The following is a 12651-nucleotide window of genomic DNA, read 5'->3' as shown; positions in this document are numbered from 1 at the left end:
CAAGTAAGCACAGATGGCTACAATCTCCAAGAGTGTATCAAATGGCATAGACAGGGTAGGCACATGCTAATCAACCAGCAATGCCACCCCACTATGCACTTGTCCATCACACAACCTGTCATTTCTGTACAAAGTAAACTGCCGAAGGGTGATTGTATCGGCAGGTTTCAGAAACGTTTCCTGTAAGAAGACACACAAGGGATGGTAAAAATCAATCAAATCCTGAATGCCATCTATATTTGAATAAAAAGTCCAACAGTTCCATTGGATCAGAATGGCCATTTTTATTTACGTGGAGGAGAATGTAATAAGGAGCCTTTCTGTTTTCAACCATGTTTTTTCTTTATTGGACAAAGGTCTATCAACTTCCATGAATATTGCCCTTGGTTGAGTAGGTAGGTCTCTATCTGTAGACAAAGACTCCAGTAACTGAGGGCATGAACAAATGACCAATTTACTTCACAGGGCTGCAGAAGAGGATAGACCCAAAGAAACACTTGAACCCAAAGCTAAAGGAAGTGGAATCAGGCAGTCACTGGAAGGAGTGGCAGGGACAGAGATGGAAGTAGACATAAATTTGTCAACTCTTTTAATCATAGAGGACAAAATATTCTTCAGATGTTTTGCAAATGGCTCTACTGGAGGCACAGTATCCACTGTGGCAGTGGAATGGAGTGCAGGAGCATATATGCGAGATGGAGTTGAGGACAATAATTTTTGAGCCTCTGGATAGGAGATATTATTTATTGTCTTCAAGCATTGCACCTCTTTCTCCTCCACCCATTTAGGTCAAGAAATAGAGTAAAAGGGGTGTGGACCACTACAATTAACACAGTGCCATTCTAGTTTGCACTCATATGCATCGTGATCTTTGCCACCACAACAAACACGTTGAAGAATCACGACATGACGTTTTTGAGTGACCAAACTGTTGACACTGGAAACATCTGAGAAAGTTGGAAAGATATGGCCATGCCTTATAGTTCAGATAACCTGCTTTGACTGTGGCAGAAGAATGTGGTGATGTAAATGTCAATATCAGAACATTAGTAGGCACCATAATTCCGTCTTTGCGTGTGGAGATTTGGCGTACTACTGGAGAAACCAGCAAGGATCTCCAACTCTGGAATGTTAAGTCCTTCTCAACTACAACTCCTCTGGAATAATTGAAAGTTGCATGAGGAGTAACCTTGATGGGTATATCCCCAATGGTTTTCGATTTCAAGAGGAGTTTGGTATGTTGTGGTGAATATCTTTCCACCAAAATACCTCCAGAGCTCAACTTCTTTACTGATTTAGGGGAGCCAGCAAGCCCTTCTAATCCTTTTTGAATAAAAAAAGGGAGACATCTGCCCTAAGGATTTCTCACATAAGGAATGAAGAATTAGAAATAAAGGTGGAGAAAATGAGTATGGTGTTTACTGTACAGCAGAGTTGTTCATACATGGTTGTTTTCCTATAATTTTTTTTTCAATCTTTTCATTTTTATTTATTTTGTCAAAAATAGGGGTATACATCACAAAGATGCTACATTTCAGTGCCCACTGACCCCATCCACCATGGAGCCCTACAAGAGAATGTAATATAATGTTAAATGAGGACACTACAGCAACTCCAAGGTTTCGTGAGCACTATACCCAAACACCAGTATCAGACATAATGTCTAAAACACCTGCTTAGAACACCCAATACTGGTACTCAGTTGACCCTAGCCCAAGTAGACCAGCTGATTGACCCTGAAGGGAACCCCCAAGACCACCCATCTACAGGAATTCAAGGCCAAAGTGTTGTGTTGGAGTTGTATCCCTCAGCCACCAGGATTCTCTCCTCCCCTTCACAGGTCGCCATGCATGGCAAACACATGGGTGGATTTATTTTGATCCCAGAGGAGGTAAACTGAAAATACTGAACTTTTTCTGGAAGAAACCTAGTCCACAAATTATGAAAAAAGACTCAGGTATATCCAAGACAGTGTGGGTTTAAGATTAAGCAAAGGTAGATGATGGGGAAAAATAAAAAGCAAAATTCCTTCCATCACGAATGAGAACCATAGGCAGAGGTATGTCACATACCTGACAAAAGAAAGCCCAAGCAGCATGAAATGCTCCATCACCTGCTGCATAAAAGTCATCACATCTCCCGGAAGACAAAGATAAACCCAGCAATAATGTACTTGTCAAACTAGCATGAACAATGTATTGATATCTCACACCAGACAAACTGGAGATTTTGACACTTATATCACTTATACAATAATAATGTGGAAATAAAAGGTTACAAAATCTGCAAGTGCAGATATTGTTGAAAAGTAAAATTCTAACAATAAATATATCTATAACAGGTAATATTTTTGTAAACACTTCCACAAAAATGCCTACCTTTGAAAGTTACAATTTTTCTATACTAAAAATGTGATTCCAACAGGTACTTCCTTTGTTCACAGCATAACACATATCACAAGCATCCCCCATCCCTATTGGGCAAACCATCAAGTGTTACCTGTCCATCAACAGGAAAGCACTACTATCACATGATGCATGTGACTCCCTCTTTGTGCCACTAATAAACCATCATTACAAAGTATGGCAAAAAGTGAAAGCACTGCAAGATTATGGGAAGTGTGTTTGGAGGGAAGTAACTATCAAAAATACATTTTCAATGTAGGAAACCTGTAACATATGATATGGTTCTTCTCTTTGCTCACAAGAATAGCTAGAACCCCACACTGGAAGGGAGAAGGGACCTGCAAGGGAAGAACACACATAACCCTGAAAGAGTATAATAAATATTTCTGTATACAACAAACACAGACCAGATGATTAGAGGAGGGGTAACATACAACTTCTGAACCAGGTATCTCCTTGTCATGATCAGCTAGAAACAAACATGGTAAAAAAGAAAGGGAGCACATCCAAGTGGGAGAAGATAAATCAGGAATGTGATCCATCGAGATAAATATGGAAATTCAGTCCCACAGAAGTAAAGTTGGTAAAGAAGGATGTAATCCACGTTGAAGAATAGCTAGGTTGCTGCAGACCAACTCCAGGGTACGACACAGGACTGGCACTAAGCCAGAGATCCCAGAATGTGTCACCCAGTATTGGAGGGAAGTCCATCGTACATAATCAACTCCTGCAACCATAAGTCCAGTCAAAAACATCCAAAGGTCAAATTTATCTTTGTCACAAGAAAGAATGAAGGAACAAACAGAAACATACCATAAGATATCTTCAGTTGATTGGTTCACTCAGTATCCAAAACCAGCCTGCAGGGTATCATCAGATGAGAAAGGGTAGATTGTTGTTGAACCAAAGACTCCAGGATCACGTGAAACACAAAATGTCTCAAAAACAGGGCCATCCAAAGATCCCATAGATAAGAAGCCGAGAGATGGATCTGTTACAATATAGCACCACCACCGACAAATAAACACATCTGCAAAGCCAGGGCCAAAGCCAATGAGGAAGTGAGGAGGAAGAGGACATCCCCAGAAAATCCCTTAGAGTTTCTGTAAAATGCCTCAGACAAAAAATGGACTGAGAAGAGGTACCACAAAACAAGTTATCAGGGTAAGACAAGGATAAGAATACTGGGCATCAGTAAGATGAATGGGAAATTTGATTCCCACCCCACAAACAGGCAAAACTGAACCCAACAATTGTTGGTTTAGATATGGATTGTGAAATACTCAATGTGAACCTGAATGTTAGAGGATAAGGGAAAAAAACAAAATAAGGTTGGGAGGCATAATCATGTAATAGGAAAAAATGTGGGTTATATGAAATAGTACCAACAGACAAAATAACATAATCTAAGAAATAAAATCCAAGAAAGCCAATGAGGGCTTAACACAATCTCAGATAGGATTTGAAAAGACACAGCAAACTTTGAGGGGTGGCACACAATCAAAATTCTCATCAACCTGGTTAGGCTTGAAAGGTTCACGATGAAAACAAAGGTTGTCCCATATAATGCTCAATCACCCTACAAATAAATGCTGATAAATCCTCCTGATAGGATGTCTAGATTTGTGGCCTGAATTATGGTATCAGACAAATTAGATGAACTTAAATTGATAATAATGTTTACTTCAGAATTTTTGCTTAATATCAAACAGACAAGCAAAATTTTTTACAGCAAAACACTGGTTAAATGCATAATAAAAAAGTCTGCATATAGAGGGCAGTACAAAACAGAAATAGCTAATCTTGTGAGAAAGAGGGAAGTACCATATCAGAAACCTCATAAGCAGAAGAAAAGATAGTCATTAAACACATATGCCAAATGGAAATGTGATGACTGAACAATCAGTCTAGAAGGAGTCAGCTATTCTGGAAGGGACTGTCATGCTCATACTGACTGAGGGTAGCTGCATGCTTATTTGCATGCTATAATCGTAATGGATTTACAGTTGTACATGTATTTTAGTGCCTACACTTGTTCCTCTATAGTTTCCTTTTTTAGCACAAGACGTATATTCTTGACTGTGTATTGCACAAGTCTTACTTGTTATAGAAATCTGTAGAAAGTTCTCGTACATAAGAATAAACAATGTACTAGGCATGTATGTAATACTAATGATTGACAGTATCAATGCCAAGTGAACTTTTGAAAAACTCTCGATTTGTATAAAAGCAACATGCCAAGACAACAGCTGATTATTATTATTGGTCAGTTACAGTCAGTGTATTATAGGCCTAGGAAGCTATAATTGTGATTAATGCCTATTAATCAAAATATTATAAAATTTGGCCTAGAGCGCTACAAGTCATTCAACTTTGGTGACTTACTTCGGACGTTAGTATTAATATAAGGACATTAAATTAAGTAATGACAAATAATTTTAAATCTATCAGTACTCATCTGCAGAATCTAAACTGCCAAAAAGATCATTTAATTCACTTTGACTTATCTAATAATCATAGATATCTCATTCCTAAACACGATCATTGTTCTCAACTGTTGGGCAGATGCTGTTTCTGTATAACTAACTTGTGTCACTTCATGAAATAATTAAATCAACTTCAATGAGAAGTAAAGACAGAAATATTTCTCTTCTTGGACCATTAAAATCAGACCAGATCAGTGGTTCTCATCAACCTATTTTGTAAGGTCTGTTACCAGTTCAGGCCAGAAATACGTTTTTCACTCCTGAGCAGCACACTTTGTTCCTGGCAGACTCTTGAATTTTTCACAATCTGTTTCCATCAGTCAAGGATGAGTTTTTCATTTACACCAAATTTCCTACTCATGTATCAGACGTTTTGGTGGTATTTTGAAGTTCAGCTGTTAAATATATCACCAAAATGACAACCAGAATGCACATTGAAACCTTTATAATGTAATTTCCTAAAATTTCAAAACAAAGAGTCAGATTGGTTGTTAATATTGCACAATTTATTCTACAAAAGTCAGAATGTCATGTGTTATGTTTGTATAAAGAGTATTGATGTGTCTAAAGAGGTCGATTCACTCAATCTCAAGGTTCCATTGACAAGTGAGAATTTTCCCAAAGTTTTTGTATAAATTGAGTCCCCCTTTCTTTGAGTAACAAACTGTCTTATATGCCATAATATATGGTATGTAGTCTGTGATATATATCATGCTAATATTACACAAGTTCATCACATGCCTTGAATTATATTTATCAGATAACAGCATTTTTATAAAAAAATACATATATATCAGATCATCCCTTAAGTAATGTCCGATTTTAGGTTTGGAAGAAGAGAAAGGATTTCAAATGCTTTTAATATTATTTAATCAATAATGTATGTTCCATTATTATTAATTACTTCCTGCCAATGATTTCACAAGCTTCTGAATATTGCCACTTTTATAAAATTATTGAGGTTTGGAGGAAAAGAATGTAGAGAGGGTTGTTTTGACATCATTGTGTGTTTCAAGCTCTTTTCCATCAAGATAGTTCTGCAAACTTTGGAATAGACAATAATCAGATGGGGCAAGGTCTGAAGAATAAGAAGGATGTGGAAGTTTTTCCAAGTTTAGCTCTTCAATCTTTGCAAATGTGATCCTTGCTGTTTGGGGCTGTGTATTATCCTGGTGTAACACAACATGTTTACAACTGACCAAACCAGGTCTCTTTTCTTTCAGTGCAACATTCAAGTGCTATAACTGTTGACAACAGAACTCTGATGTAATCATTACATTTAGAGGCAACAACTCAAAATGGATCACACCAACAATATCCCACCAAATGCTTAACAAGACTATCCTAGGGTGGAGGTTCATTTTGGGCTTTGCTTTAGTCAGTTTACCTATACTGAGCTATTGTCTGCAGCACTAAACATTTTTATAAAATACCCATTTTTCATCTCCAGTCACTAGCGTGTTCAAAAAAAGGTGAGTTACGTTCACGAGAGTGCAGAGATGTGAAGATGTCCACTCTTGGGGACCCATTTTCCAAGTTTTAACACTTTTCCAAACTGTTGCAGATGATGGTGAACTGTTGAATAGGTTAAATTAAGCTTCTGTGCTAGTTCTTCAACTGTTACAGCACAATCTTCAAGTCCAACCAGCAGCAAGTCATCATTAAACTCAACAGGATGACCTGAACGTGGCACATCACTTAAGCTGTGGTCACCTGATCTGAAATTCTGAAACCACTTTCAACATTTTCTTTTATTGCGAGACTTCGCTCCATAAACGCGTTGAATATTTTGTGTAGTTTATGCCTTTTTCAAACTCATAAAGCTTTATATGCCTATTATGCTTCTCAGAAACATCCATCTTCAAAAGGGTTTATTTAATTATTGATCTGAAAAAGTGGACTTGGGTTGGTGTCTTTTATTTGTCTGAACATTTTTATACACATCCTACTACATATTTTATTCATTAAAGCTTCCTACAAAGACAGAAATATTGATAAACTTTCTGTGTTAAATTTTCAAACATTACTTTTGGGATGACCTGATATATATATTTTTTTCACACTTATATTTTTACATACAGTTTCAAGAGGGAAAGTAACTAATACTGAGACAATTCCAATTTGACATAGAGCTGAAACTGAAATGTAAATGTTACAGTTTTAAAAACTAAAAACTAACAAATCACTGAACCTTCATTGTGATAAATATGAAAAAAACAACATTAAAAAACACTGCAGTTGACCGTGTTTTCTTACCAAAGTCAAATCTTCCCAAGACTGGGATATCTGAAGTTTGGACTGAATCTCTCTAGAGATGAAAAAAACACCAAAGAAAACAGTATAAACAACTTGTTTACTTTTAATAACAGTCATACACAAAACTTTATTTTGCAAACCAATGTTTGGTCATAAACAAAGAAAAAGTAAGAGCTTTTATTGATACTGACTAAAAATAGATATTTTTTTAATGATTTTTATTTAATTCTTAAATATAAAAGTTATAGATCAATTTAATACAGGTTTTATTCTATTTGTTAGTGTGGAGGTTTGAATTTCATCAACAGCATTCATGACAGTTGTTAATACAATGTAAAACTTCTATTTGATTTTATATTAAAATATCTTACTTTTCATGAGAAACTTCTCTATACACCACATCCATTCCTTCTTCATGTTTCAGCTGAATAACCCGAGATGGCACAAATGACTATTAAAAGAAGGAAAAAAAAAAAAAAAAAAAGTTACTTTTGAGTCAGAGGTGGGTGACAAATAAGATTCAAATTAACTGAAGTTCACTCGTTTCAGGAGTGATTATAATATTTACATACATATTTCAATCTATATGCACATAACGTCTTTACAATTCTGACTTTGATTTGACAATAAGATGTTTTGGCAATTCAAAATGTTTATTATTCAAGTATTCAGGAATGGGCAAAAATATTTATCACTACAAGAAGCTTCATGACTTTTCTCAAAACATTCCACAATTAAAACAGCCTCTCAACCAGGAAAGTTAGACAACTTCATACCCAAGTCTTCAGTAAATGCAACTGCCCTCTGTGGCAAGTAATACAAATATTTTCAGCAGGTTTGTTTCAATAAAATTTGATTATTGTAACAGCACATTTGTGTTCAGTCTCTATTTTTCATGAACTCACTGAGTCAGAGAACACAATGTTATTTTACAGTAAATATCTTGATAAATCTTCAGTTATTCTGCAGAACTATCTTACCACTCTTCAGAGAAATTAGTGTCAACTGAAAATGTTAGGGTTTATCAACATTAGCCAAACTATTCACTAACTTTCTGAACCTAAAAACAACTTAAGTCATGAAGGATAGAGATAAGGACAATTTTTTCAGCCAACAAGCTGCTTATCTTTTGTGTGAACATAATACATAAAAAAAACAGAAAAAGAGAACTGAGAATGAAAAAATGAGAGTTAACATACACACCCTCCCAACTAAAAGCTTAAGCCTTAAATTTAAGTATATTTATAAGTACTCACCAACATTTTTTTACATGTTATTTAAGAAATAATGACAAATTACTTTAAAACATTAAAGAGTAAAGATTTTAACAGTCAAGCTGTTCTACAACCAAAAAAAAAAAAAAAGAGGTTAAAAATTAAATATTTTACAGGCATCACTTATTAACTAAATATTAATGGATTAATTTTACTGAAGTACATTGCTAGTTACAACCCATAAACATAGTTTCCTTAAAACTGAAGTGATGAGAGTCAATCAGACTGAATAAACTTATTTGACAGTCAGATTTGTTGGAAAAAAACAACCTCAATATATGCATTTAATGAGTATGTCCCCTTGTGGGGTATGTTTCTGAGTGTTCATCAGAAAATAACTATGGAGAGCCCATGTTCCACTTTTAAGTAACTGTAGCATGAATCTTTCTAACACTGTTATAGACAAGGGCATTGTTATTCAAGAATTAACTACAATTTTCCTCCATAGGTACTATTCTTAAGAGATCCTGTGTCCAGTTAACATTTTATCTCTAATACATGAGGGATGATTCCAAGATCACTCCACAACTTTGTTAGTAACAAAATCTAACCTTTTTAGGTGAAAAATCATTATTTTAACATTTTTTAAAACATACTTCTAAATCACATAATACATATTATGGAATACCAAGCTAACTTTAATTTACTTTTTGAATATTAAAGCTACAAAAAAAATCAACCTTATCACCCACAAACAAAGTACATATCACAATTTTACAGTTATATTCAGAATTTAATTAAACTACTTTCATTATTAATGTATATGAATAAACCTCATGTCAGAATATAGTTCATAAATCACATTTTAATACAAGTTTTAATTTTTTAATTTTAAAACGAAGTATTTGAACAGATTTTCAATCTCATCCTGTATGTGTATTGTTACATTTATTCACTCAGATTTGCCCAATGCTATAAATTTTTTTTTACCACTTCTCTCCCTCAATCCTGAGTTTAATATGTGCAACTCATTATACTATATATGTTACTAAAGTATTGTCTAATTTTTATAGCCTTCATTCTTTGTTTAACCCTTTTGGCACTGAATAACAACTTTTAGTGTTTGGCATGGTGCTGAATATACATGTTTGATACTTCAACTAATTATGGTATCAGTACTAAAAGGATGATATCTTGGTAATAACTCAACAAAAGTCCCTGAAATATTCAGTGATTGTACCCAATACTATATATGTTAAATTCAATACATAAGCATAACAGGAATAAAGAAAGGTTGCCTGCTGTACTGAGCCTTCAAGTCGACTGTGGTCGCCAACCAAGCCAAAAGGGTTAAAGATGTAAGAAAGTCAGATCCACTTATCCTGTCCTTCATAAATTTCCAATAATTTATTCTGATTACATTATTTACATCCAAAAAATGACAAGGTTTTAAATTACTGGATGATACATAATAATATTTTGTTCTCAGTATAATTTTTTTCAGTTATTTCACCTAAACATTGAAAGTTCAGAACCATTAGTTACAGGAATTATTTTAAGGCACTTTTTCCTCAGTTAGAAAGCCCATTAAATTATAATAGTTATGACATTTTATGGCTTTATACATGTTATTACTTTGTGTTGATAAAGTATTATTTAACGTGCAAGTAAGTTATTACAAAAAAGTGAGCATTTTTAACCCACAGGTCAACAGCCAAAATTAATAGGCCAAATGTAAATATCAATTTTGTTTTTAATTTTATACATATAATTAAAATATAAAGATTAGAAACTTAATAGGGTAAATAAAATTAGATCAGATTAAATGTTGAAAAAAAATAATAAAAAACTTCTCTACAGGGATTGCTTGCAAGTAGCTGTTGTATTACATCATTCAATATGGTAACTTCAGCTACACCCTTGAAAAATGATTTACAGTTTGTATCATGGGATTATTAGTTAAATATCATCTAAAGAACATCAAAATAATAAGAGTAAATAAGAACAAATGTATACAATTATGAGCCTACAGTATTTTAGAACAAATAATTTTCCATTACAATCTGCAGTCATTCTAGAAATGAAAAAAGAGCAAGTTAGATTTATTTTGGATATTTTGTGATATTTACAAGGTCAGTCAAATATAAAGTTTTATAGAAAAAAAAGTTTGATTTTCAATGTTGAGGTTTAAAAAGCCTAGCAAATGAAGTCTGAAAATTGTAAGGTAGAAAAAAAAGGTATTTTTAATCTGAACACCTTACATGTGGACTGATCAACATGTTCTCTCCACATAAACATGGATAAATCTTGAGTTTAAGATTTAGTCATCTTTAGTTAATTGAAGAATCTGATTTTCTGTGTACAAAAGATAAGTATCATTTACTGAAAGCTTGCCAAATTTATAGAAGGTAAACAAAGTAAATTGTGTGTTACAGTAATTGTTAATTCTACAGTAGAAGCTAGATCCAACAGACCAAGCCAATGTGCATAGGAGTAACTATTATGTTGCAGAATGAAGCAAATACATATGGTATCTTAATTATCTATAATTACAATGCATTGCAAACATATATTACGAAAAAATCATTTTAGTAGAAGAAGACAACATAGCAGCTCACATTATGTAACAAACCTCATACTATGATAAATTGAAAACTGAAATTTTTAGCAGTATCAGTTCTTGTCAGCCCAGCGAGGTCAATAATACACAGGGTCAACCAATAGTTTCATATGGCTTTAAATGATGTGGAAGATAGTTCAATTATAAGATATATACATATATAATTTTAAACCATATTTTGAAACTACTGATCTCTTCTGCTTAAATTATCGCTCAAGTTTTTACAAACATTGAGTTTTTATCAAAATGCATGAAATAAAAAAGAACAAAGATAGAAAGAAGAAATTACCAAAGATGAACTGTATTGACCAGGAGAAAAACTAGCACTAAAGCGACGGTTTCGAGGTATACCCAAAACAAGGTGAGATGGAGAGAGGGCATCCTTACTAAAATATAAGAAAAGTACATATTAAAATATTCTCCATTCTACGAATAACAAGTTATATAAAACAGCAGAAGAATGTTGAAATGTATAGTTTATTAAAGTTTCAAAAAGAGAAAAAAAATCCAATATTTTAATATCAATAAGCAATTTAAAGGTGAAAAATGAAAACATTTAATATACAATACTTCAGATTTATTTCTGCAATCAAATACAACTTGTTAACTTCTGTTATAATATAAAGTGAAATAAAACAAGAAAATATAAATTTGGACCCTTTCTGCAGCAACTAAATCATTATATCTAATTCCATTATTAAACTCGCTCAATAAAAAAGGCTTTAAATACAACTTTAAGTCAATTGTTGTTGTTTTTTTAAAGAATGGAGATATTCCATCACTAAAAATAGTTTTCACTCAATGTTTGTGTTCCTAAGGTTTATGAGCCACATCAATAAACTGTTTATTTTTTAATTTTGCACAAAGAGCTATCTGTGCTAATTATCCCTACTTTAGCAGTGAAAGACCAGAAAGAAGACAGCTAGTTATCACCACCCACTGTCAACTCTTGGGCTATTCTTTTACCAATGAATAGTGGGAATGACTATCATGTCCACATGACTGAAAGAATGAGCATGTTTGGTGGAACATGAATTCAAACACACGACCCTAAGATTCATTGGTCAAGTGTCCAAACCACCTGGCCTTTCTGGGCCTTATACCAATAAATAAAAACAGAAAGAAACAAATGAGAAAATATTTATTTTTCATTAATTTCTTTTAAATAAACTTTAGCCAACTGTGCTATATTTAATCTGGCTTATTAATGAATGTATTGATCCATTTTTTGGTTACATTTTTAACAGTTTGAGTTGCTTATGCATTTTCTTTATATTATATACATTTGTATAGAAACAAAAGGACTAAATTTGTTTCTTTCTCCATCCATGTTTCAAGTTCACCTCCTTGCAATTTTCAATCCCAAAATTAGTAAATAAGCAACCTATTCTTCCATGGTTCAAAAATTTCAATTTTATATTTTAAGAGTAAATTTCAATTAATAACTGTTCTGATCAAAAATAGATATAAAAATTATAAAAAAACACTATTACCTGATGAAAAAAACTACAATAAATTCATTTGTAATGCATTTTCCATGCTTACAATATCTACATACCTAAATGATGTATTGTTATCAAGAATGTTGATCATGGGTGCACTGTTGGATCGCTTCAAATTTGAAGTAATTCCACCAACTGATGTTGAAGGGGGATCCACATCCATTCTCC

General features: G+C 33.4%; 1 protein-coding gene across 13 annotated transcripts in view; it reads right to left on the bottom strand.

Annotated features, from left to right (window-relative positions):
• Positions 1 to 12651, bottom strand: part of LOC143232570 (P2R1A-PPP2R2A-interacting phosphatase regulator 1-like) — a 56181-nt gene that overhangs the window by 35787 nt on the left and 7743 nt on the right. For all 13 annotated transcript variants that reach the window (XR_013017602.1, XR_013017603.1, XR_013017601.1 and 10 more), the window contains 4 exons: positions 12540 to 12650; positions 11271 to 11367; positions 7519 to 7598; positions 7148 to 7199 (listed from right to left, as the gene is read on the bottom strand). Coding sequence is in view for 8 of the 13 variants with exons in the window: in XM_076468164.1 (XP_076324279.1) it covers positions 7148 to 7199; positions 7519 to 7598; positions 11271 to 11367; positions 12540 to 12650 (340 nt within the window). In the remaining 5 variants the exon portion in view is untranslated. The remainder of the gene's footprint in view (positions 1 to 7147; positions 7200 to 7518; positions 7599 to 11270; positions 11368 to 12539; position 12651) is intronic.

The sequence above is a fragment of the Tachypleus tridentatus genome, chromosome 11 (genome assembly GCF_004210375.1).
Source record: "Tachypleus tridentatus isolate NWPU-2018 chromosome 11, ASM421037v1, whole genome shotgun sequence".
Lineage (NCBI taxonomy): Eukaryota > Metazoa > Arthropoda > Merostomata > Xiphosura > Limulidae > Tachypleus > Tachypleus tridentatus.
This window is presented reverse-complemented; position numbering and strand designations above follow the sequence as displayed.